This window comes from Sceloporus occidentalis, unplaced genomic scaffold, assembly GCF_023333645.1.
Source record: "Sceloporus occidentalis isolate IW3139 unplaced genomic scaffold, rSceOcc1.0.p SCAF_70, whole genome shotgun sequence".
NCBI lineage: Eukaryota > Metazoa > Chordata > Lepidosauria > Squamata > Phrynosomatidae > Sceloporus > Sceloporus occidentalis.
In genome coordinates this window covers 737,924-763,004 of record NW_028317050.1, presented here as the reverse complement: position 1 = coordinate 763,004, position 25,081 = coordinate 737,924, and the positions used below count along the sequence as shown (strand labels likewise).

The 25,081-nt window shown below is 39.3% G+C and overlaps 1 protein-coding gene across 1 annotated transcript; it reads right to left on the bottom strand.

The window, feature by feature from the left end:
- Window positions 1-17,514: 17,514 nt before the first annotated feature.
- LOC149286308 (ER lumen protein-retaining receptor 1) lies at window positions 17,515-24,241 on the bottom strand. The gene is made up of 5 exons (XM_089494206.1): window positions 24,151-24,241; window positions 20,623-20,723; window positions 20,071-20,229; window positions 18,413-18,665; window positions 17,515-17,549 (listed from the first exon to the last, which is right to left on the bottom strand). Exons 1-5 carry the CDS (start codon window positions 24,239-24,241, stop codon window positions 17,515-17,517), a joined length of 639 nt encoding a protein of 212 aa, XP_089350332.1.
- Window positions 24,242-25,081: the final 840 nt, after the last annotated feature.

Here is a 25,081-nt window from a genome sequence, read left to right as displayed (position 1 = left end):
ACAACTAAATAAATAAAAATCAATGAATAAAATTAACCCTGCATTGGTTCAATACGTTAGATGGAAATCAACTGAATAGTTAATGTATCAGTCTAATATGTTACTCAATATATATGTTATATGTTACATGAAACTGTTAAATATAAATATGAATGTTAATCCAATATATTAATAAATACATACAACTGTTAAATATATAAATATGAACAATATACAATTTCTCACCTATTACAGAGTTCATTTATTAAAAACACACACATTTAATAAAAATATATAATTAATTTAGGGAAAAAATAATTTTGGAGCGAGAGCACAGTATAATATATATATATATCTTTTAAAAATTCCCTCAAAAGTCTGAAAAAAGGGACAGTATAAATGTATGTATACTTTCATTTTATCATTTCTCCCAGGTATCATAGTTTGTAAGTGTACAGGACCGGTGAGAATGAAATTGAAAAGTGCAATGTGCAAAATTGATGGATCACATTAACCCATGAATGCCAAGATACCTAGTTCAGTACTTAGGCCGCTTTTACTATATGTATGAAACATATAATTTTAAATTCTGAAAAAACATTACAGTGGTTACAGTGTTTAGGAACACTATGTTTGATGCTCTTATTTCGTATACCCCTCACTTTAAGTTCTCTGGAGGTACGGCCAATGTACTGAAACCCACATTTGCATTCTAACAGGTAGATTACATTATGTGATTTGCAGTGGATAAAGTGTTTTATTTTGTAACTTTATTAGTTATTGTATATTTAAAAACTGTGGTTTTACTCTGTTGTAAACTACATAGTTTGCACATTTTACATTTTCCACACCTATGGAAACCTGGGGTTTTTGGATAAAAAGTGATCACTAGTTGTTTTGTCTAAATCTGGTAGGACGCTTGGAGCTAAAGTTAATTTTAGGCTTTCAGATTACCTGTAGATAATTTTTGATTTATCAGTAAAATAGCTACATAACATGGAATCTTGTTTTAGGATAGGCCAACATTTATTGATCTCTTTTTTTATTTCAAATGCTTTATCGTTATATTTTGTTGGAAAGGAGAAATCAAATCCCTGTTTTAGTTTTTGACTCTTTTTTATATGTTCAAAGCTGTTTGCAAGTATCTCTTTTTGATGTCTTTCCTCTAATTTCTTGAATATCTAGGGCAGTGCAGGCACAATTGTGGGCTATATGAGCTGGACATCCAAGAACATCTCATTGGAGGGCTTCTCTAACTTTAGTGTGCACATTTTCTCTCTCTTGCCTCTGTAGTCGACCAAAGTTTGTGTTTGTATTGTTGGCAGAGAAGGCCACAACTTTATTTTCCGGGTGGAATTTTCTTATAATTTCTATCAGCTCATTTGAAATAAGTTCAGCTGTTTCACCTTCCAGTGCAATATTTTTAACTATAAATATTTAACTTTCAAGTATTCCTGGGTAAACAGATTATAGCATAACACAATTATTAAACCAGGAACCGGGTACACATTACAAAATAAAGTGCAACATAATAACAAACAAGAATACAGTGTTTTCCTTTTAATGTGAACGGCAATCAAATTTGTACTTAAACTTAGTCATTCACATTAATATAGTTTTAAGCGGGAGTTTACATGGATTGATGCAAACCTGCTAACTACAAGCTCCATATCTATTTGTGATGCAAGCCTGCACTCAATTGCCATGTGGCAAGATCTGAAAGTCTTTCCTCAAGTCATTGTGTGTAGGAAGTATTTTATTAATTTTAGCGCAGAAAAGCTTCTTTCACATGATGCACTTCTGACTGGTAAAACACAAGCGGTTCTACATAGCCGGTAAAGCTCAAGGAACTGAATAGAGTAAGGCTCCAGAAAGTTGGTGAACTCTAGAATTGTGTCCGCCTTAATAGCATCCGATGACTTTTTTCTTTGTAGGGTTAGCAATGCCTGCTTCAGCTCAATCTCCAAATTTTTCATGTTGCATGTGTAGAATCTGGCCATTGGTAGCAATTTCTCAAAATTAAGAAATGTATCAGATTGGGGGTTCAGGGACTCTACTCCTTCCATGATCTCCAGAGAATCTTTGGAGAAGCAAGATTTGAAATTATTCTGTCAAGAACAACATACATGAACATTTTAATGAAATCATCATCTTTTTTCAGCAGTTGTTGTCTATGGCCTACAGTTTCCAAAATTATGCTATTCCTTAAGAGTAAAGTAGGCTGGCGATCTCGCTTCTTGGAAGGCAGTTCGGTAGAATCATCATCTGGTGCTGGTATCCCACACTTCATGCTCAGCTGAATTGTTTCTGCCCAGACAATTTCTATTGTTGCAGAATGAGGAAAAGCTTCAGGTTCACTTTCTGGATGGCGCACTTCTTCAAGCTCTTGTATGACATTGTGCGCACAATGAGGGCAGCTCATGCCAGTCAAGATCTTTGGCTTGTAGCAGGTTAGAGAGAGTTCTGGTCCTTTTAAGTATGTTCTCAAAATGAAGCCAAAGTCAATGAACTGCTGAATGGATTTTGCCTCAACTGCTCTCTCAGTATGGTTTCCTTCTGCTAAAATATTGAGCGTTTCCAAAAGAGGGTCAAGTGTTTTAATTATAGCATTGCAGGCCGCATGTTGGCATGTCCACCATGTGTCACTTAGTGGCTTAAGCTGGAATGGCTGGATAGCTGGCTTGCTTGTTGCACATTACAAAACACTGAATGCACTACAGAAGTACTGCAAAACACACACAGCTTTTCTAGTTTTAAAAAAAATTCAGATGCTGCCTGTACATTCTTGACCGTGTCCACAATGACCATTTTGAGGCGGTGATTCATACAATGAATGTAAAGTGTACAAGGCACCTCTTGTGCCATTAAGCCGGCCTTGCCCAACACAATAATTTTTATCAATGCCTAAATATGCTAGGACATGGAATATATATCTGTTAAGGATTCAGCATCAAGGCTATCTGCTCGGTAGAATTGTAAGAACCGTTCATGGACTTTCTGATCATGACAGAATCGTACTACTACAGACAGTTGTTCCATTTTACTTAGATCTTTTGTTTCATCAGCAATAATGGAAAATGGACTTCCTTTAATGCTCTGTGCAATATCTTCTCTAACAAGAGCAGCCATAATTGACAAAAGTTTGTTTTGTATAGATGGATGTAGATATCTTGCATTTCTTGGTACTCTTATTTTTTCTCTTCCAATGCTGTCTTTTTCAGCAATTAAATACAAGATTTCACGTACATTTCCGTGATTGATATCATCTGTGTTGCACCAATGCTGTCGCTGGGCAATTTTCGTCTTGGCTGTTAGCAAAAAAATTTGCGCTATTGTTTTTATGTAATGTCTATTTTCATTGACCTCTCTTGTATGTGCTTTTAGTCATCTTCATGACTGATGTATCCTGGCTTACATTCTTTTTGAAATCCTCCCATCTGACATAGGAATCCTTGTGTGAAGCAGACTTCTCGTGCCGTAGTATTCCTTTACCAGTTTCAAGTGCGTTTTTCCAGTTTTTGTACCCTACGTTGATAAATTGTACTTTTTTAACATGCCCATGTAGATATTTTGAGGTTAAAAAAACGGGAAACAATATGCTGCATCCTGAGAAATCGAATACTCCAGCCATTCAAAGGATTTAAACCACTGTGATCGGAATGACCTGAAGCGTGCTCCCATTTTTGTCTGCGAATATTTTTTTCAATATAGGCTGTCTTGGACCTTCTGAAGTGCACTGGCTGATGTCATCTGGACCTTGTAACTTTGGTTTTTCAATGGTAGAAGATGTTTGTGCACTCTGTTCAGCTTCAGTGAAATCCTCTTCAGAAGCACTGTGTTGGATAATGCTTTGTGAGCAGGTATTTGCTTCTTCAATCTGAAATGAATGTTCATCATCATCTGATATTATTTCAGCAGTGTCATCTTCATATTCAACGTCATCCTTCTCAAACTCTTCACACTCCGCAAAGGAAGAACACGGACCAGGCTGATGATATTTTTCTTGTTGCTGCTCTTTTGCAGCATCAGCCTTCTGGGCCTTAACATTGAAAAATGAATAAAATGAACTGATGTCCTTTTTGGGATCCATTCAATCTAAAAAATAAATAAATTCATGTTGTTCTTATAGGACACTTAACTGAATAGCATTCACACCCCACTTTGCTCTAACAGATCTTGTCCCTGCACCCTTATTGCTCAGACAGGAGTTGCCCCTGCACCCAAATTGCACCAATAAGCATTTTATAAAGCATTAGCTTTCTGCAAACCAAACAGTAGAAACTATAACCACAGGACAGGACTTGCCCCTACAGCCAGATTTCACATAGAAATAAAAATGCAGTTCTAAATTTCATCCCCTCATACCACTTATATTGGTGACAATGTTGACCACACCAGGAGCTCTCAGGGCTTTTTGGTATTTTGTGTGTGCTGTGGCGTCAATGCCAGGGCCTATTTTAATGATAAGTTTACACTGTACATTAAATCATCATTATGCCAGGCCCATAGCATTGCACCATTATTATTTCAGAATAGGGAACTTGCATTTTTAAAACACAATTAAAAAGTACACTGTTTGTATAAACGACACATATAAAAAGACAGATGGCTTTATTTTTGCTCCTTATCCATAACCCCCCACTGTTTGGGGACAGAAATGGCACTGGCAAGGTATTTGAGGTAGAGAGATGGCACTGGACTTTCAGTTGCATTTGCATTTTCTCACATCAATTGTTGTACTGAGCAGGGACTGGATAGGGGGTTAATGCTAATCTGACTAAATTACTTGGAGTGGTTAAAAATAAATTATGTGCATTTTCAAAAAATACATTTTTTTTAAATATATTGCCCATCACCCATTTTTAACACTACAAGTCATTCAGTCGCATTAGCATTATCCACCCCTAACCCATCCAGTCCACACTCGCTTCATGTGGATGGGGGATAATGCTACCGTAACCAATGACTTGGTCAATAACTTGGAGTTAAAAGATGGATGATGGCCATTATTCTAAAAAACAAAACAAAAATGTAAGATCTTTTTTTTTAAATAGCTGGTTGGGCACTACTTTACAAAGTAATACAGAGGAGATGAGTTATATTTTATTTGGGGCCTACTTATTAGGTGGGACCGGACTGAGGATGAAAAGCAGCCGTGGAAACATTTGGACACCAGCCCCATATATTTTATCGCATGGTTGAGTCACACTATTTGACATCCAAACAACTGTAAATCATTCTTTTATTTTATTATTAAAATCCCAGAAATCAAAAAAGTTAAAAAGCCCAAATAAATTAAGTAGATTAGACATAATGGAATCAAACCATTTGCTACTGCTAAATTTTTTAGATGAAAAAGTCCAGTTTTATTCAGCGCAACAAAACAGTGATAGCATTATTCTTAACAATATTCTTGAAAACGAAATATGAAACTTCAACAAAACTTTTAAGAATTAATGCAACACAACCATCCTAGCACTGCATCACCAAAACACATCATCACAGATAACAAAATGCATACAGTTGCATATAACTAAGCTGAATACCACTTGGTCTCCCTTAACAGGGAAGGACTGTGGAACCAAAGGGGAATAGTGTCCTGTATAATGAAATCAAGAATTGCGTTTCACAAACTCTGAACCAACATCTGAGTTTCCTTTTTAATAATATATTCAGATAGAAATAGAGTAAATAACACAATACCTTTACTTTTCCTCTCACTGATTTCTAGGCCTAGAAAGTGTTGTCCTCTGAAGTGACCACAAAGTTCTATTTATCCCTACAGTAAGTAAAGTGCCAGGAAACACATACACCAGGACAGGCTCTGCCACATGGACATTTATGTGATGTCCTTCTAACCACCCTGTGTAATTATGTCCCCAGCCGCAATCTTTTTGTATTTAATTTTCCCAAGGCAGCCCCCCCTTGTATATGTCCCTCCTTCTGTCTATCACCTCAACTATTTATTTAAAATAAAATACTTATTTGTTTGATTGCCTTCGTTCTTCCACCGCAAACTGCTCTTCTCCTTGTCACGCGGTGACGAGCAGCTGTTCCGTAAGAACCCACCACCTTGAGCGTCACGGCGCATCTTCAAAGGGGCGGGACGAAGAGCCTCAGTGATCGGCATGTAGGCAAGCCATTAAACGGCCAGCGGAGGTGGTTTTACAGCCGATTTGAAACTGGCAGCCGCATCGGCTGCAATTAGAGCTTGGTGTGCCGGCACTTGAGTACGGCATTTCAATTGGGGGGGCACACGGGGGGACACAGCATGGAGGTAGGCATATCATTATTGAAGTCTATTACAAAGAGGAGACTTCATGAGAGCAAATACAGAGTGCTCACCAAACAATTCATAAGCCTAAGGAATAGAAAGACCAGTTTAGACTTTGCCAAAAAAAAAACCTCTAAAAAAGCCAGCCCAGTACTTGAACAGCATTCATTAGATAGATGAAACTAAGATCAACCTGTACCAGAATGATGAGATGAAAAAAGTATGGAGAAGGCTTGGAACGGCTCATGATCCGAAGCATACCACACCATCTGTGAAACATGGTGGAGGCAGTGTGATGGCATGGGCATGCATGGCTTCCAATAGCACTGGGTCAATAGTGTTTATTGATGATGTGACACAAGACAGAAGCAGCCGGATGAATTCTGAAGTGTATAGGGATTAATTTGCTTGCTCGGATTCAACCTTATTCCGCTAAGTTGATTGAATGGTGCTTCACTTTACAGATGGACAATGACCCAAAGCATACAGCGAAAACAACTCAGGAGTTTTTTTAAGGCAAAGAAGTGGAATATTCTGCAATGGCCAAGTCAATCACCTGATTGGGCATGTATACACTTGCTGAGGACAAAACTTAAAGTGGAAAGGCCCACAAACAACTGATGACAGCTGCAGTAAAGGCCTAGCAAAGCAACACAAAGGAGGAAACCCAGCTTTTGGTGATGTCCATGCGTTCCAGACTTCAAGCATTCATTGCCTGAAAGGAATCTTGACAAATTATTAACAAAAAATATTTTATCTATGATTCTGTTGATTGGGGCGTTGTTTGGAAGTGACATATATCAGGAGCTGTTAAAAAAATTACTACCAAAAACTTTGACAAAGGCTAGTGGTAGAATTAGTGCATGAAAAGAGTAAATCACCAGGATTTGAAATACCTTGGAGTATCTAGTTTTCAAAAATATATGGTTTAATAGGGTATATTGATTTGTCTGACTTCAAAGATGTCTCAAATAGGAAATGGGAGCAAGGCTGACCAGATGTCAAAATTCTTATTTGAAAAACTGAAATGTGCATTCCCCAAATGTGCCCTTTTAGCCCCAAAACAACCCAACAAACCTATCCATGGGTGGTATTACTGTACTCAGGAGCTGTAAATGCACATCTAAAGTACAATGTGTGTGAACACAAAAAAATACTACTACCAGAAATGCTGACAATGGCTGGTTGCAAAATGAGTGCATGGAAAAAGTTAAATTACTGGCATTCGAAACACTCTGGGGTGCCTAATTTGATGTAGTGACTTGAATTGGCTGGCTTCAAAGATGGCCGAGATGGGACATGAGGACAGGATGGCGAGATGTCAAAATTCCCATCTGAAAAACTTAAATGTGCATTTCCCAAATGTGCCCTTTTAGCCCCAAAACAACCCAACAAACCTATCCATGGGTGGTATCACTGTACTCAGGAGATGTTGCTCTCACACATTGGTGTGTTTGGTAGTGACATATACCAGGAGCTGTAAATGCACACCTAAAGTACAATGTGTGTGCACACTAAAAAAAATACTACCACCACAAATTCTGACAATGGCTGGTTGCAAAATTAGTGCATTGAAAAAGTTAAATTACTGGCATTCGAAATACCCTAGGGTGCCTAGTATGATGTAGTGAGTTGAATTGGCTGGCTTCAAAGATGGCCGAAATAGGACATGGGGTGGTTGTATTAGATTAATGTTAGTTTGAGTGTCTATGTCCGTGTGTGCTATTGTTCCTAATTGTTGTGTCTAGTTTTGTTAGCGTCTGTATGTGTGTGCATGTATTAGTGTGTGTTTGTGTTGAATGTCTAGTTGTGTAAGTGGGCATGTTGTAAGTGTGTGTATTAGTGTATGCTAGTCTGTGTACATGTGTGTTAGTGTTGAGTAGTTGTGTTAATGTGGATGTGTGTGCATGATGTTAGTGTCTTGGTTTGCACGTGTAACTGTGTTAGTGTTGAATATCTAGTTGTGTTTGTATGTATGTGATAGCATTGAGTGTCTGTGTGTTAGTCTGAGTGTCTGTACTTGTGTGTGTCTGGTTGTGTAAGTATGAGGGCAGCTCGCGAGGCCAGGCTCTGGATCCACCCCCACCTGTGCAGGTGTTATGAGCAACATCCTAGAAAGGTAAGCTACACAGAGGTTAAAGATGCTGACTCTACTGCTGAATTAAACACTGTTGTTAATGCAGCATTATAAACTACATTTCTAGTACTTGAATGCCAAGCTTAACCGAAAATAATTTTAAAATACTTTTAACTTTGCCTCATATATTTTCAACAGGAACACTAAATTGTAATGTGACCTCAAAACAGCTACTGATAATGAAGGATGAATAGAACCATTTTAACCCCCTTAGTGACAAAGGCCTTTTTCACACTTGTGGACAATAGTATTTTCAACATTGTCTTTGTTCAACCGTAATTTCCCTCTTCCCTATTTTTCACGTAGTGCACCTACACAAATTATATGTTGGGTTTTCTGAACATTAAAAAGTAAGGGTGTTGGTAAACGTGTTTGTAGCTGGAAGTGGGGCTCTGTTGATGGTAGATGGTGAATGTATTCCTAAATCTTACGGTGGTGAAGCAAATGCTTTATACTAAGTCTAAGCGATCAGATTGGCCGCAGTAAAGACATCTGTAAGGTGAGTCTGCTTCAGATCCAATTTATCCCATTGTACAGCGCTACTGAATTTTATGGCGCTATATAAAACAATAAATAATAATAATGACTTTCTTATTTTTGACAGCAGAGGACCCTGAATGGAAAAGAAAGAAGGGCCATGCACCGAAGATGCTGGGGAACGAAGTCTGCAGCGTATGCGGCGACAAGGCCTCTGGATTCCACTACAATGTGCTAAGCTGCAAGGGCAGTAAAGGCTTCTTCCGGAGGAGCGTTATCAATAATGTAAAGTACACCTGCAAAAACAATGGTAAGTGCCAGGTGGACATGTACATGGGTCGAAAGTGCCAGGTGTGCCAGCTATGGAAATGCTTTGCCGGCTATGGAAATGCTTGGAAATGTTAAAAAAAAAAAAAAAAAAAAAAGAAATGCTTGGAGGCAGGCATGTGGAACAGTGTAAGGCTTACTTTTAATCAGTGAGAACAGTATATAGGGGGGGCACATAAGATACCACAGTCAAAATGGGGGGATGTCAATGATAAATTCCTCCTGATGCGGTTATGCCTCCTACCAGTCCACTCTAGATCTCAGAGGTTTTGTGTTGCTGCGCTACCACCGCGTCAGGGAGGTCACATGACATAACGTGACCCCTTCCTCGCTGATTTCTACCTAAGTGCGGATAGAACGCAACAGGATCTCGTGCTACCTGATGGATGGGCGAGAGGGCTGGTGAAGGAGGGGGGATCAAGATCTCCCCAGCCAACGCCTCTCAGTTTGACAGAGAGCAGTGGTGGCACCCTCATTGCCCGGTTCTAAAGGGGGCCAGGGCCGTCTCTTATATTGATTGGACCCTCACGCTCCCTAGCATGCAATCAGGCCCTCTACCCCAACACCAAAAAAAATAATTCTGGGCACCGGTCCTTAAAAAGGACATTATGGAACTAGAAAAAGTTCAAAGAAGGGCTACAAAATTAATAAGGGGATTGGAAGATATTGGTTATGAAGAGAGACTAAAAAAGTTAAAATTATATACACTAGAAAAACAGTGTCTTAGAGGGGATATGATAACATTATATAAATATATATATTTATGATATTATATAAATATATGCAAGGCCAATATAAAGAGCTCTTCGGTGACCTGTTCTTTAACAGAAATGTACAAAGAGCAAGAGGCCACCCTCTGCGACTGGAAGAGCGGAGATTTCATAGACGGCAAAGGAAGGGATTCTTAACAGTAAGGACAATAAAGGTATATAATTCACTTCCTAGGGAGGTGGTGTTATAAAATACATTAGATGCCTTCAAAAGGGGTCTGAATATTTTTTAGAAAGGCATAACATACAGGGCTATGAAGAGAATTTATTTTTTAGAGCTTCTTGATCCAAGGAGAAATCTGACTGCCTTTTTAGTCAAGAAGAAATCTTTCCCCCTGGTGCCAGAACTCGAAGTAGCTTAATTAGGGGTTTTCTTTTGAATCAAGAATAGGAAGGTTAGGTAGAAGGGTTGAACTTGGTGGACTTGAAGGTCTTTTTTCAACCTTATGTACTATGTAACTATAAAATGGACATGTGAGTTATGATCAGGGCCGACTTTAGGTGTTTAGGTGGCCTATGAGTGCCACCCCCTCCATATTTGCCCCCAAAACATTCTGCTTGTGCTATCTTTGCCCCAAACAACCTCCCTTTGTGTTTCCCACACACTGAGCGAGCAACTTCTCTTTTATTGCCCAGGGGAAGCAGGAATGATGCAGTGTTCCATAACTTCGCTGGGTTCCTGCTTCCACTGAGCGGTACAAGAAGTAAGCTCCAGGCCTGTGTGGAAGAAGTTGCAGGGGTAGCCAGGCCCCCTAGAGTGGTGGGCCCAGCTGTAGTTGCAACCCCCATGCCTAGGATTTTCATTTATTTTAGTAGTTATTGGGCAAATATTGAAAGGTGTGCATCATTTTTGTCTCACAAAGGAAAATCTGTAAAACTAACAGTTTACTGGGATACAGACTATGAGAAATCCTGAATGTTCAAAGCAGAACCTTTAAAAATATAGTTATCAGGGTTAAATATGAAAGATAAAAACAGTTTACAGCAAAAAGCTGAAATTAAATAAATGAGGAAATGCTTTTTTTCATAAGTGACACATGCCCTTGTATTATTAGAGTGGTTTACATAGATAGCATTGTGAATTGTAATATATATATATTTCAATCTCATTAACGTGTGTCACCTCTAATAATGCAATTTTTTGTAGTTACTTGAGGAACATTAACTAGTATATAAATGTACCACACAAAGAAAGATCTGTTAAGCTAATAATGAAATACAGAAATCATGCATGTTCAAAGCAGAATCTATGAAATAGAAAAATGTTTACAGCAGAAAATATTTTAGGGGCCTGCAAATTATTAAGTGCTGTTCCATAATCCTCTAATTAACCGTCTCCATACTTGAAGAGTTTCACAGCCATTTACGCACTTAACTGAAGTTGGTTACTGGTGTTTTCTTCCTTTGTAGGGGATCTCCTACTGATGTTGGTACAGGATGAGTTTAATGAAATTGATATTTATATGAAAGTCAGAGTTTGTTATAGTATTGTTTCCATCTGTATAAATATTCAGTTGTTCTCCAGTTATTTTGTTATTATAACTGAGGTTTATTCACTAAAGGGACAATTAACAGAAGAGTTTGCAACAGAGTTGTGGTGTTAACTCTCTCACTTCATTATACCTTACTAATACTGGCAAGTTTCTCCAGCAAGAAGGGATGTACATTACATAATTCAATGGGTTAGGAGACTTTAAAGCAATTTCACTATACAAGACCAGCTAAACTTTTCCTGCCGAAGAAACTCACTAGCCTTGTTTTTTCAAGGTATAGTGAAGCAAAGGAGCTGAAACACCAGGGCCGGCCTTAGGGGTGTGCAACCGCACAGGGGCGCCTTCCAGGAGCAGGCTGGACAGTGGGTCAGACTGGCCCTTTGTGAACAATTTTGGATTGGTGGTGGGGGGGTTAAATACGCAGTGGGGTCACATGACACAAGGTTACGTGACCCCTTGTTAAAAGCGGTACTGCTCACACAGCGTTCAAGTATCCAGAGAGAAGGCTGTCAGTGAGGGTATGGGTGGAACTATGTATATATCAATGTGTTTATGTGTGTTAGAATGATAATGTATAAGTGTGTGTGTTAACGTGAATGTGTATGTTATCAGGAATGTGTACGTGAGCATGAATGTGTAAGTGTTTGTGCTAGCATAAATGTGTATTTGTAAGTGTGTGTTTGCAAGGATGTGCATGTGTAACTTTGTTAGCAAGGATTTGTTTGTGTTAACACGGATGTCTATGCGTTGGCATGAATGTGTAATTGTGTGGGCATGAATGTGTATGTGTAAGTAGTGTGAGAGGGCGTGTTAGTAAATGTATGTTAGTAACAAACTCCAAAAAGACAGCGCTCAAATAATTATATAAAAAATATAGAAATCTTTAATAAATACATAAAACATATATAAAAAAAACATAAAATACACAAAAAATAATATACTATATCTCAGCAAAGACACAATAATGACTTCCCATCGCACAATGGGTTAAGGGATACCAGAAATGATATAAATAAATAATGGTTACATATATCAAATAAAACGAACCTAAACAATTAAAAAATAAATATAAGATAAAATAAAATGGACACTCACCACTGAGTAGACTAGGGCTGGCCAGGCTGGCGCCAAAAAAAAGGGAGAACCCACACAGAACGCGTTTCGTTTAACACTTCTTCAGCTGTAGTGGGCATGTTTCTTTTTTCAAATGTATGTTAGTGTAAGCATGTGTATGTGTGTTAGAGTAAGTGTGTATGTTTGTGAAAAGAATGGGGAGAATAAAGGAGAGAGAATGAGAAGGGGCAAGATAAAGAGAAAGGAGAGGTAGGAATAAAAGGGAGAGAGAGAGAGAAGAGAGATAAAGGCGTAGAAAGTTATTTTGGGTGCAAGGACTTTGGGTGTGCAACCTATGACCTATGTCTGTATGCATTATGTTTGCATGAGATTTTTTAGTTGATCTATACATGTAAGGCTAGGTGTGTGTGTTATTCAATTGCTCTATACCTGCACTGTTATGTGTTATTTACTCTGAACCTGCAAATACAGGATTGTATTACAGCTGTGTTTCCTTGTGTTGTTTATTTGATCTACACCTGAACTACATAGGGGAGGAATGGTAAGGTGTGACACAGTAAGGAAGGGGACAAATGGACTCTGGGAGTGATGATGGGGGTACCTGAACACCTATGACCATCCCTGTGAAACACAACTCAACTGACAACTCTCTCTTTAGTGCAAAAACTCCAGTCCCCCTAAGGCTTTTGGATTTGTCACGTGCACTAGTCCAGACTAGTACACAAGCAGTACATAGCGGAGAGGCTATTAACATCCTACCCACTGTTACTAAAGACCTTACAACAGATGTTGAAATATGTTATTACGAATATCAATAATATGAGTGAGAGTAATTAGCGGCTCTGTTATGTAGCCAAATCTATATGTAGAAAGCGAGCAATGCCATTTTTTCTCTTTCTAAAATGAATGTCTAGGTTAACAAAAATGAGATAATCTGAAATTCTAGAAAAAAACATGAAAACACAACTTTATATTTATATACATTAAAATCATATGATGTAAAGAAGAACCCTAAAATCAAACCGATAGTTGGAAGAACATATGATCAGTCTGGTATATCGTTTGTAGCTGGGTAGATTTTATCGGATTTAAGAGTGTTTAGTAATCTCAATAGTTCTGTAGTGTTACCAATAATTTCACTGCAATCTACACTTTACTAGATTTTTAGAACACTTTAATAGAACAATTTAATTAAAGTTTTATATTAATGTACATTTCTATTATTTATAATTACATATTACCCTGTGATGCATTTCGGGGTCCCCCCATTATGGATGCTTAATCCTTTTATAGATTATTCTTCTTGACTACTTCTTTTGTTTTTAAACTAATGCCTGTATTATTTTAGCCCATTTACCTTTGTTGACAGTCATAAGTGATATCGTTTAGGAAACAAAACACATTCTGTTTCCACAATAGGAAAACAATTAGATGTTATTAAAGGACAGAGAGTCTACTATACCCAGGTTTGTCAAATACACCTTTGGATTGTATTTTGCTTGAACCTGTGCTCATTCCAGTGGGATTACCCATTTCCATATTATTTACATATTTTTTTGTTCCAGTACACAGTTCAAAATAATTTAGCACTTTAATTAATCAAATGAATTTCATTTGTGTTCGAATATATTGAGTAATGGACCCGAGTGAAATAAATGTAATTGTGCCAATGTGTAGAAGGTCAAATTTTTGGCATCCCATTAAGAAGACGGAATCCCAAGAAATCTAAAAACTATTAGCAATAATATTTCAAGTGTTGTTCAAAACTGGAACAAATCCAGCACAATGTTATTGTTTCATGTCTATCAGAGGTAAACAGGCAACTCATTTACATGGATGTTTTTTTCTGATAAATATTTATAATTTAGCATTGGAATTGCAATTTTGTGCATTGCTAAATAACCCATATTCTTCGCTTCAGTAAAATAAAACTTCAGGTAATGACCTCATTAAGTCTGTGAATGAAACTATGACAGTAGAAAATGTATCGCATCATATGGTGAAAAAGATAGGTTTTCATATATGTTATCTTTGTCAAGGTTATTATTGCACAGCTAACGCACAAAATAAATTTCATATCGCCTCCATAAAAAGCCACCATGGTCTGCATCAGGTGTGAATCACATGAAGAAACTAATTGCATTGTCCTTCAGTGCAAAAACCCATGAAGGTTATTTGTTCCAAAACTTAAAAAATATATTATAATATATAATATAAAATATATTATAACCACATTAAATGACGCTTAAAAAGTTTCCTTATTGTGAACCCAGGCAATTTATATGTGAGAAACAGGGTACATTTACATCTTCAATTATTATTCTTAGAATTTATGTTAAATTGTATTAACACTTACCGTAAAGTAAAAGGAATCACACAACTCTCTTCAGATGAGCTCTAATGCTGTTACTACCGAAAGCTTTTCTATGACCATGATCCAATACAATCCACTCTTCCCAGACTTACTCCATCAATTCCATGTTTGTAATAAGTCAATAAGGAGCAAGACCTTTAATAGACCTTAATAACGAGCAACACATCCAGATATTTTAGACATTATGTGAACTGTGAACTTTGATGTGACGCCAAAACATGAAATGTTTAAATGTGTCAGATGTGCATTGTACATCGAGAACTTCTGTAATAACGCAACATAGTAGACTTGTGCATTTGGATTCGTAGAAATTGCAATTTTTTTTATTTTGGTAAATTCAGCAATTCGTACAAAGCCTCGAAAACGAGGCCAGACCCCCCCATGAATCAGACAAGAATTAATCAAAAAGCTCAAAATTTCCTACTGAAATTCATGGGTCCACATTCACTCACACATTCTCGCTTATTCTCTTTTTTACGCTCTCTAAATGTTTCCCTGCCGTCTCTGCTGACCTCTTCCGCTTCAGCATCTTTATTTTCTATCTTCTTTCTTCGTCCACAGAGGACGTCACTGCAAAGGTCACTTTCGGTGACGTCCTCTTCCCTAATTGGGGAACCGCCCTAGCGCCGCCATTGTGGCGGAGATGCGGACAAAGAAAGAAGGTACCGGATTAAGGATTGAAGATAGCATATAGATGAGAAAAGAGAAGGGAGAAGACAGAAGAAGAAGATATGGAAGGTAGGAAAACATTCAGAGAGCATACTGTAAGAGAGAGAGGGTGAATGAGAATGAGATAATGGAGCCCCCCCTTTTTTGCAGTTATAATAGCCTCCACACTTTTGGGAAGCCTCTCTGTGAAATCTTGTGCCTGTTTAGCCAAAAGAGCATCTGTAAGTGCAGGCACTGATGTTGGACAAAAACACCTGGCTTACAATTGGTGTTCCAATTTATCCAAAAGGTAATCAGGGTGTTAAGGCCAGTGCATGTGCAGTCCTCTCGATTTTCTCCACACCATACTCGTCAAACCATGTAAAGAAGGCACTATTAATTCTGGTATGTAGCGTTCTCCTAGCATCTGACAATTCCAGATTCCTCAATACTTCCAAATAGTGAAGTGTGATCCATCACTCCAGGTAACATTTACACTGCTCCACAGTCCATTCACAGAGCCATTGTGCATGATCTTTGGCTTGTGTGCAGCTGCTCAGCCATGGATACCCATTTCATGAAGTTCCCAACACACAGTGCTTGTGCTGATGTTGCTTCCAGAGGCAGTTTGGAACTATGTAGTGAGCAATGCTACAGAGCACAGGGCATTTTTATGTTCTATGCACTTTGGGGGGCCCTGCTCTGTGAGAGTACATGCAGTAGCCCAGGCTGCCCCAAGAGCTAGTGTTCAGGAGGCAGTTTCCAGAGGCATGCTGACAGCCAAGGGAAGGCTTCTACAGACCCCCAATTCATGTAATTCATATTAAATCAAGGGTTTTATATATAATGTATCAAAAGAAAACCCTGCGTTTGCCTTAGAAACATATATAGTTTGGGTGGGAGCAGCCAACTGGTTGTAGCATCAGAAGGCAGAGGAGGAGGGCAGGTGCAGGGCTGCAGCTTCTACTGCAGGTACGTCCTTTTTTAATTTCTGAAGTTTTAAATACTTTAAAAAATGCATTATTATTTAGTGGCGGTGTCGGGGACAGCAAATAGTCCTTTTATATCTTAGTAAATATAGTATTTAGTGATTAAAATTTTCTACAACAATATCAGCAAAAAAACCTACAATTATATATATATATAAATAAATGTCATGTTATTTTAATCCCATTACGTACTTCTACCTTATTTTCCACTTCCCACTTCTTCATTTTATTTTATCCCTATACATGTGTGCCAGTCAGGTTCCCTGAATCGGTGTCCATTAACAGCTTATTTTGGCAGAGCAAACTCTTCATCCTCAAATTTTTTATTCATTTTTAATGAATATAAAAAAGAATAATAAGATTGCATAGAAAGATAAAACCTACAAAACTAACAGTTCCTGCAGAAAAACATACACATACACAACATATGTAGAAAGAGAGACAGATAAACGCTCACCCATGTCTGTAAAATAGTGGGGTGGATTTATAACCAAATTAACAGCCCCGATTCCACTGTTTATGAATGCTTTAATTTTTTTTGGTTTTTATTTAAATGGGGAAAGTTATAAAAGATCTATTATACCAGAAATGTGTTTCTCACTTCCTAACATAACCTCCAAGAAACAAACAATACAAGAGAAATAGAATATAATCAAAGAGAAGATGTAGAAAAAAAAATGGAAAATTTATTTGAGGCCCAAAACTTAAGACATTTTGTCAAAAGATTAATTTCTGTAAGAATAGCGTTGAAGGAAAGCTTGATAACAATATATTCTTCTGGAAATCTCTTTCCCTTTGGATCCCTTCTGGAATAACGGACAGTGAAGGGCTGCTCTTATTCACCGTTGGTTCGTTAGGCCTTGGAGTTTGTAATTTTACTGATGAGCTTCCTCGTATCTGCATCATCCACTAAGCTCAGTGGGCTGAAAGAGTTCAAACTACAGAAGAGGGCACTCTGGGTGCTGTATCTTCTTATGCCGGCAAGCTGAGCTTCTTCCCCTTTAAAACTGCAGACAGAAGACAAAATTAAGTAAAATTACTTTTTTCCATAACCAAATATAAAAAATATTTTCAAGTAGACACTGCTAATTGAGACTATTTTAGCAAAGTATCACTGCTGATGTGTTGCAATGCTTATTGCTGCACCTGAGAACTTCACAGGGCTGGTCGTCCATATTTCCCCCTCTCCTGCTGGGCCAATTACAAGGGGGCGGAGCTAGCTGTGCTATTGGCAGAGTTACTAGAGTTTGAGCAAATGGGAAACAGGCAGAAGTGGGCGTGATCAAACACCACGCCCCCGTTTAGAAAGCAAAGACAATATCTCGAGGCCCTGGGGAAGCGGTGTTCCATCCGGAGACTCCAGGTGAAACCCAGTAAATTAGGAAGCTCTTCAGACCGTATACTTGCGTAACACAGGGCATTTAGAAGGCAGATTTTTCTCATTTTGCTTTATCTGATTTGGCACCCTGCCCTCATGATGGATGTATTAAGGCGATATATTGGAACCCAGATGTTTGTGTTTACTCAAATGCAGATGTAGGTGATCAGTTTATTCACTTTGTTTTTAAACACGACCACGTATTATTTAGCTCTTATTCACGAATTATTACTGCAAATTTATTTTGGCGAGGTTTATTTGCATCTTGTTTTTAAGTGATTTTTTTCCTCATCGGAAACACCTGCATGGCATTTTTATAATAAATAACGATGTTCACTACACACTATTTTACATTCTTTACTTAAAAACCACCAATAATGCAATTGTTATCCACAGCCAGAGAATATTTCCTAAATCCTTTGGTATATATGAAGTTTAAAATCTCAATGCCTACAATGTCATATAATATACCCCAGCCATGTTTCCTCTTACCTTTGGTAATGTACAGGTAAAAGAAGTCGCAGTAGAGTATGGTCTGTACCAGCCCAGCAACAATGGCAATGAGATCAAAGAATCCCTCAAAATAGTAGCGCCATATCCAGTTGAAGAGATACAGGGTGCGGTAGATACCCAAAGCAAAGAGGTAGTGGCTAGTGATGGTCTCTGCTTCACCAGTCTTACTAACCATAAACAGTTGGGGCAATATGGCAACAGACTCCAGGTAGATAGAGAAGGTCCACAGAATCTGCCCAATAAATAAAAGGCATACGGAGACATCAGAAACTAAATACTTTATTCATTTATTATTCAAAACAAAGCTAGAATTCGGCACATACCCAGTGAATACTATTAAAAAAAAAACAAAAACAACTTACCGGTACTTCTGAGTCCCCGGTGTGTAGCTGGGGCAGCATGTAGATGTCGATTCGCGTAGACAACTTCCGCTGCAGCAGGAAGGATGTGTGTCTAGCAGCGGGGGTTGTCTGCGTCCATTGCGCAGACCTTCCCCGGCAGAGCTCTGGTCTCTGACAGTCAGGGAAGGTCTGCGGGTTGGACGCAGACAACCCCCGCTGCTAGCCACGCCTCCTTCCAGCTGCAGAGTAAGTGCGTGGGATCTACACGCTGCCCCGGCTACATGACAGGGAAGTCAGAAGCACCGGTAAGTTTGGGGGGGGGGGGGAGTGTTAAATGGGGGACATAAGGCATTTCTGGAGGCAGAGTGCTCTGTGAAATGCCTTTTAACCCCCTTAATGCCACTTTGCCTCCAGAAATGCCTTTTTAACCCTCTATACGCCACTCTGCCTCCTGAATGCCTTAAACCTCCCTATATGCCACTCTTCCCCATAATATGCCTTTTAACCCACTAAATACCAGAGTGGCATATAGGGGTATAAGGCATTTCTGGAGGCAGAGCGGCACATAGGTGGTCAAAAGGCATATCATGGGGCACAGTGGCATTTAGAGGGTTAAAAGGCATATCATGGGGCACAGTGGCATATAGGGGGTATAAGGCATTTCTGGGGCAGAGTGGCAAGCCTGGGGGGAGATGTGCATAACTGGGGGGCAGGTTGGAAAATAGAAGGAAATAAAACCAAAATATTTTTCTCAATCATAGCTTTTATAAAAAAAAATAAAATAGTTTATATGAATTTACTGGTAAAACTTTTTTCCTATAGGGTCGTCTTATATTCAGGCTTTCTTTTTTTCCTAAATTAATATTCAGATTTGGGGGGTCGTCTTATAATCAGGGTCGTCTTATAATCGACTAAATACAGTATTTAAGGCATAAGTATTGAGGATCCCATCACACTATATGATCATACCTGGGAACTCTCCGGGTTTGACCCAGAGAACTCCGGGTGAAGCACTGCTTCTCTGGTTCTCCGGGTCAACACCCGAATCCTTCCGGGTCGCGTGAGCAGGGTCTTGACGGGCCCCGCTCCCCACCCATTTCCCCTTTAGATGGGGGTGTTTCCTGGGACTGCTCCCACCGACGTCAGCGGCCAGTCCTAGTCACATCCCGCAAGGGTAGGCTTCTGGGTAGCCGGAGCCCAGAAGCTCCCAGGTATATATATGATGAATTGTTATCTACAGCAGGTAAGATACATGATTAGCTGTCTCACAGGCCGATACTGGTTATGTTTGCTTACCTCCAGGGGACTAAAGTCATGGTTAACAAGAAAGGCCAGGATGGCTGTAGGAACCATAAGGAATTCCACGCGAAAGGTATCGTGGTTTCCATCATACGTAGCTTTGAATTTGCTGTAGATCATCCATACTGTAGCATAAGAACTAGCGATATACACCATCTATTGACGGTAAAACACAACAAAAATAATTACACTGCGAATACACACACACAAAATACAATTGACAAAGGGCTGCTGGTGAGATGGTATGTGGAAGCAACAATGTAATTAGATAGCCTGCCCCCGAGGTTCCAAGTCATCAACAAAGATGTATTTTAAAGTACTATAATTTATTTTTTTTTAGACACTTACCTTTAGTAGAAGCTGCAGCATATTACCTCTTGGGTCTACCCAAGTTTGGCTGCTTAAAGCAACCAATCACTGGCAGGAAAATGCTCCCATCGATGTAAGCGCTTTCTGCACATACGCACGGGTGGGTCTTATAAAAACCTTGCACATATTATAAAAACATTGATAGAATTTGTATATCCGTCTTTTTTTTAAAATTCTCACCTTCATTGACGTATTGTAAAGAGAAATGAAATTTGTAAACAGGTCTAGGTATCGTGTAGTGAATACAACTGCAAAAAGGATCTGACTCTTCCCGGAGATACCTGGAAAAGGAAAGAAGTTTGGCATTATTATAGGAATCATATTACAAATATTATGTTTAACATCAAACCGTGCATAGATAGAGGCAAATATTCTCAAAGAGGGGGTATTGTGGATTAAAGGTGCTGTTCCAGCTAGATGCTTTCCGAAATACTTATGTTATTATGTACCGCTCTTGTATGCGTGTTAAATAAACGTATTCCTATAATAAAAAAATGTACTGTTTAGTACCATGTAGTTTCTTGTTGAAAACTTTTATATTGGTTAATGTTCCCTCTGCACTGCTCTGATCGGGCAGCCTGCCAATTTCTGACCCCATAAAGGGGATTTGCTTGAAGGTCTTCTAGTTTAAGGAGACTAGGGGTGGTTGTAAGGGGTCAGAGTTCTGTGTTTTTATTTGTACAGCACTGTGGAATATGATGGTGCTATATATAAACAATAATAATATTATTTTTTAACATAATACATAGAAGAGGGCTTAGGAAAATGCCAGCACTGTTTCTAAGCCACTCCAGTATCTCAATAAATCCTTTAATGCATTGTGGAGAAAAATAAAATGTCAGACAGGTTTATTTCACCTCTCTTCGCATGACGCATGTAGCATTTATCTGGTGATATTTTTATGAGGCACTCTAGGTGGAACAGCACCTTTAAAATATTTTATTTTATACATTCTGCTGATTTAACTCATTAGTCAGCACCGGTGTGTTACATGATATACAGTTTTTTATGATCACGATGAGGACAAGTTTCCAAACTACATGCAAGATTAAATTCCCTAATTAAGTCGAATTAAGTGCAACAACCTGTGAGGAAACAAACTATCTAGAACAGATTGTACTCTTCTGATGGACTCCTATCACATAAAGCTAGAACTCAGATATCCCATGGGCATTCTTCAATGGTTCCTCCTGCTGCCTGTCATTCATGTCTTCTGCATTTAATGATTCCCACCGCACCCGTCGTTATTCAGCTCATGTACTTTGTATGAGTGAACCCGAGCCGTAATTCATATTTATAATGTTATGTCAACTGAAGTGCGCATCAGAATGATAATTCATACGCAGTCCATATACAATTCTCTTTTACGGTGCGACACACTAAAGGAAATATGGCCAAAATAAAAAGAATACGTGATCCCCTGGATACAGATAAATTCTTCGTGTATAGAGGTTTTTATAGCAGCCTGTACCAGACCCGCCTAGTCTGCCCATCCTTACCGATGTAAAGACTCAAACATTATTCAGATCTTGGTCTCAGGATAGTCATTGCTTATCCCATCCATGTTTAAATTCCCTCACTGTGTTAGCCTCTCCCACTTCTGCTGGGAGACCGTTCCACTTATCCACCACACTCATTGCATGATCAGGAAGTAAGACTGCACAGAATGTGACATAGATGGCTGGACGTGTCAAATAATAATCTAGAACGTGCGAGTTCTAGATTATCCAAGAACATGTTACTGTACATACACACATGTATACATATCCCTAGCCTTGAAATGGAATATATCAGATGTACACTACTGCTTTTATATTCATGAACCTTGTAGATTGGGAATAGTTTCCGCTACTTTAAGACATTCATCTGTAAATAATGCCAAATTACGGTTCTCAGACACTAGTGGGAATGTTTTATGGAAAGAAAATCTCATAAGATTCACAGCTGCATAACGTTTAGCGTTTGCATGACTTGCTACGTGTCTAAAATTCCTATACAGCGCCGTAGTGAAGAAAGCAAGGAGTGATGTTAATTGCTAGAAGGAACCTTCCGGAACAAGCCTAAACACAGGGGCTTGGGCTGGATGAGAAGTCACCTTCAAATACATAAAAAGGATTCCACAAATTTAGTATATTTCTATATATTTTGCCTTTTTTTTTTCTTTGTTGTTACTGCTGTATGACTTGTACTTTATTGGATCTAGACCATATAAGTTACGGGGCTCAGCTGTAATGTCAGGATGTTGTTTGTTTAAAGTGTGGTAGATAAGTGGGAGAGCCTGCCAACAGAAATGGTAGATGGAAGACCAAGGACCAAATATGTTCTGAGGTGTTAGCAGCACAAAGAATGTCAGAATACATGGACACAATGTTTCTTCTCTGCCATTAAATAAAATATGCCTGGGTCACACTCAGACGTGCTTTAGATGTGGTGATAAACACAATAAAGTCACTGCCATAGGTGTGACGCCCGTAAAATGTGTAACCGGTTCTCTGCTTTCAAATTATGTGTCTCAGGGGATTATTCACTAAAGAGAGCGTTGTGCAGGAGAGGTACAGAAAATATAAAAGGGCAGAAAGTAAACATTCTTCCTGACCTTAATCAGTCATTAGTCTTGTCTTAGACTCAGGAGCCATTTAGCTATCCCATGCATGATTAAATTCCCTCACTATATTCCCTCTACCACTTCTGCTGGGAGACTCTTCCATTTATCTACCACCTTCTCAATAAAGTACAACTTCCTTACATTAAATCTAAGCCTCTGACCCTCTAGATTTAGACTATGACCTCTTGTTCTAACATTTCTTCTACAGTTTCAACTTCTTGACTTTTCTATACTTTGGAGGTCAGTGTATAACGTATGGTTCATATCAGTCAGATTACTCCAAAGTCTCAGCTCTTCTTCCTGGAGAAACTTGCTGATGTTGGTGCTTCATAACAAATAGTGACGTGAAAGAGTTAAAACTACTGTCCTACAAACTTTCTTCCAACTCTTCTTTTAGTGAATGGACCCCTGGGCGTAGTCTGAATATTGAGAATGTTATCAGAGGCTCTCATATCCTTTATTCTCTTTTAAGACAGTGTTAGGTACAGTAGGGTCCCACAAGTTTGCACCATCATAATAGTGAGCAATAGCCATAGTGAACAAAAGTTGGACCATACCAAGTAGACTCACAGGGTGTATAAAGCCCATTACCCGTGACCAGACTTAATTGGCGTCAAACGTATTTGATTTTATCTCACCCACGAACTTCCACGTCACCATCTTACCGTGTACCCCCCCCCCCGGAACTAAATCAGATCCCGGATCAGCGCATCCTCTCCATGAGACCGGCAAACAGCACCATATAAAAGGGGGAGGGGGGGGGGTTCGGGAGATAATTAGAGAGACCTGAATGGGTTAAACAAAGCATGCCCTGGTACCACCACCACCAGCAAATATATAATGGGGCCACTCACAGAAACCTGGACTTCATTCCCACCCTGAAGCTGCATCCTAACAATCAGTCTATTTATAAACATTCTACTTCCCAGCGTTCTATTTACAAACATTAAGTATAAATATCGACCACCGATCACTGCTTGCGACTAAACCGGATCGGAGGCGTCCATACGAAGCACACATGTATGATCCGTTCTATGGGGAGGGTTTTGGGGTACTGTGCACTTTATTTAGGCGTTTTGCCCCCTCCCCCCCTTTTTTCTTACCGGCGCAGGACCTGGTTTTCCAGATCTTCAGCAGCAGGATGATGATGGCCGAGAGATGGGAAATGTCCCCAAGGAACCTAAAGACATTCATGGTGACAGATTCGGGCGCGGAGTCAGTGGATCGGGTTTTATTTAATCCTTTATTTTCCTTTAGAAAGTGTCGTTAGTGAAGGCAGGAGTGAGTGATCGGCTAGGCCTCGGGTGGGAGGAGGGGAGGATTCCAGAGGGGAGGGGAGCAGATGGGGAGCTGCCTTCACTGCTGCCTTCAGTACTGCCCCTACTGGAGCCATTCACAGGCTGCATACAGCGATGAGAGCTGACCCTGCCCTGGCATCTGCTCTTACTTTATATCCTGTCATGCACCATTTATAATAAGTTATGCACGCTTACCCCGACTGCTACATCTCGCGTGACAATAAATAACGCAGCCCCACGTTGCCTCCACCACCGCCTATAATGCATGGAAACCTTCAACAACAGCATAGATCACAAGTCACGCACCCCAAAGGCTTACTCTGGCACTCACGTTGCACACACAGGATTTGCCCCAACACCCAGATTGCACCCACAGGCCTTGCCCCAGCTCGCAGATTACACACAGATACAGGATTTACCCAGCACCCGGTTTGCGCCCAAAGTGGTCTATTCTGAGAGTCTTAGATCTCCTCTCAGTCTGGCTCTGACACACCTGTGCTCTCTGGAGTCTGAGATAATACACTCGTGCATACACACTAACCTTCTCAACACAAATACACTCTCTCCCCTTTTTTCTTCCCTATCTCAGTATGTTTTTCCTTTCTGCCCATCTATCCCCTTCCTCATTATATCTTTCATTTCTCTTTATCTCATATCTGTTTTCCCTTTATCTGTCTATCCTCATTATCTCTCCCCTTTCTCCTTATCTCCCTCTTTTCTTATATCTTTATCCCTC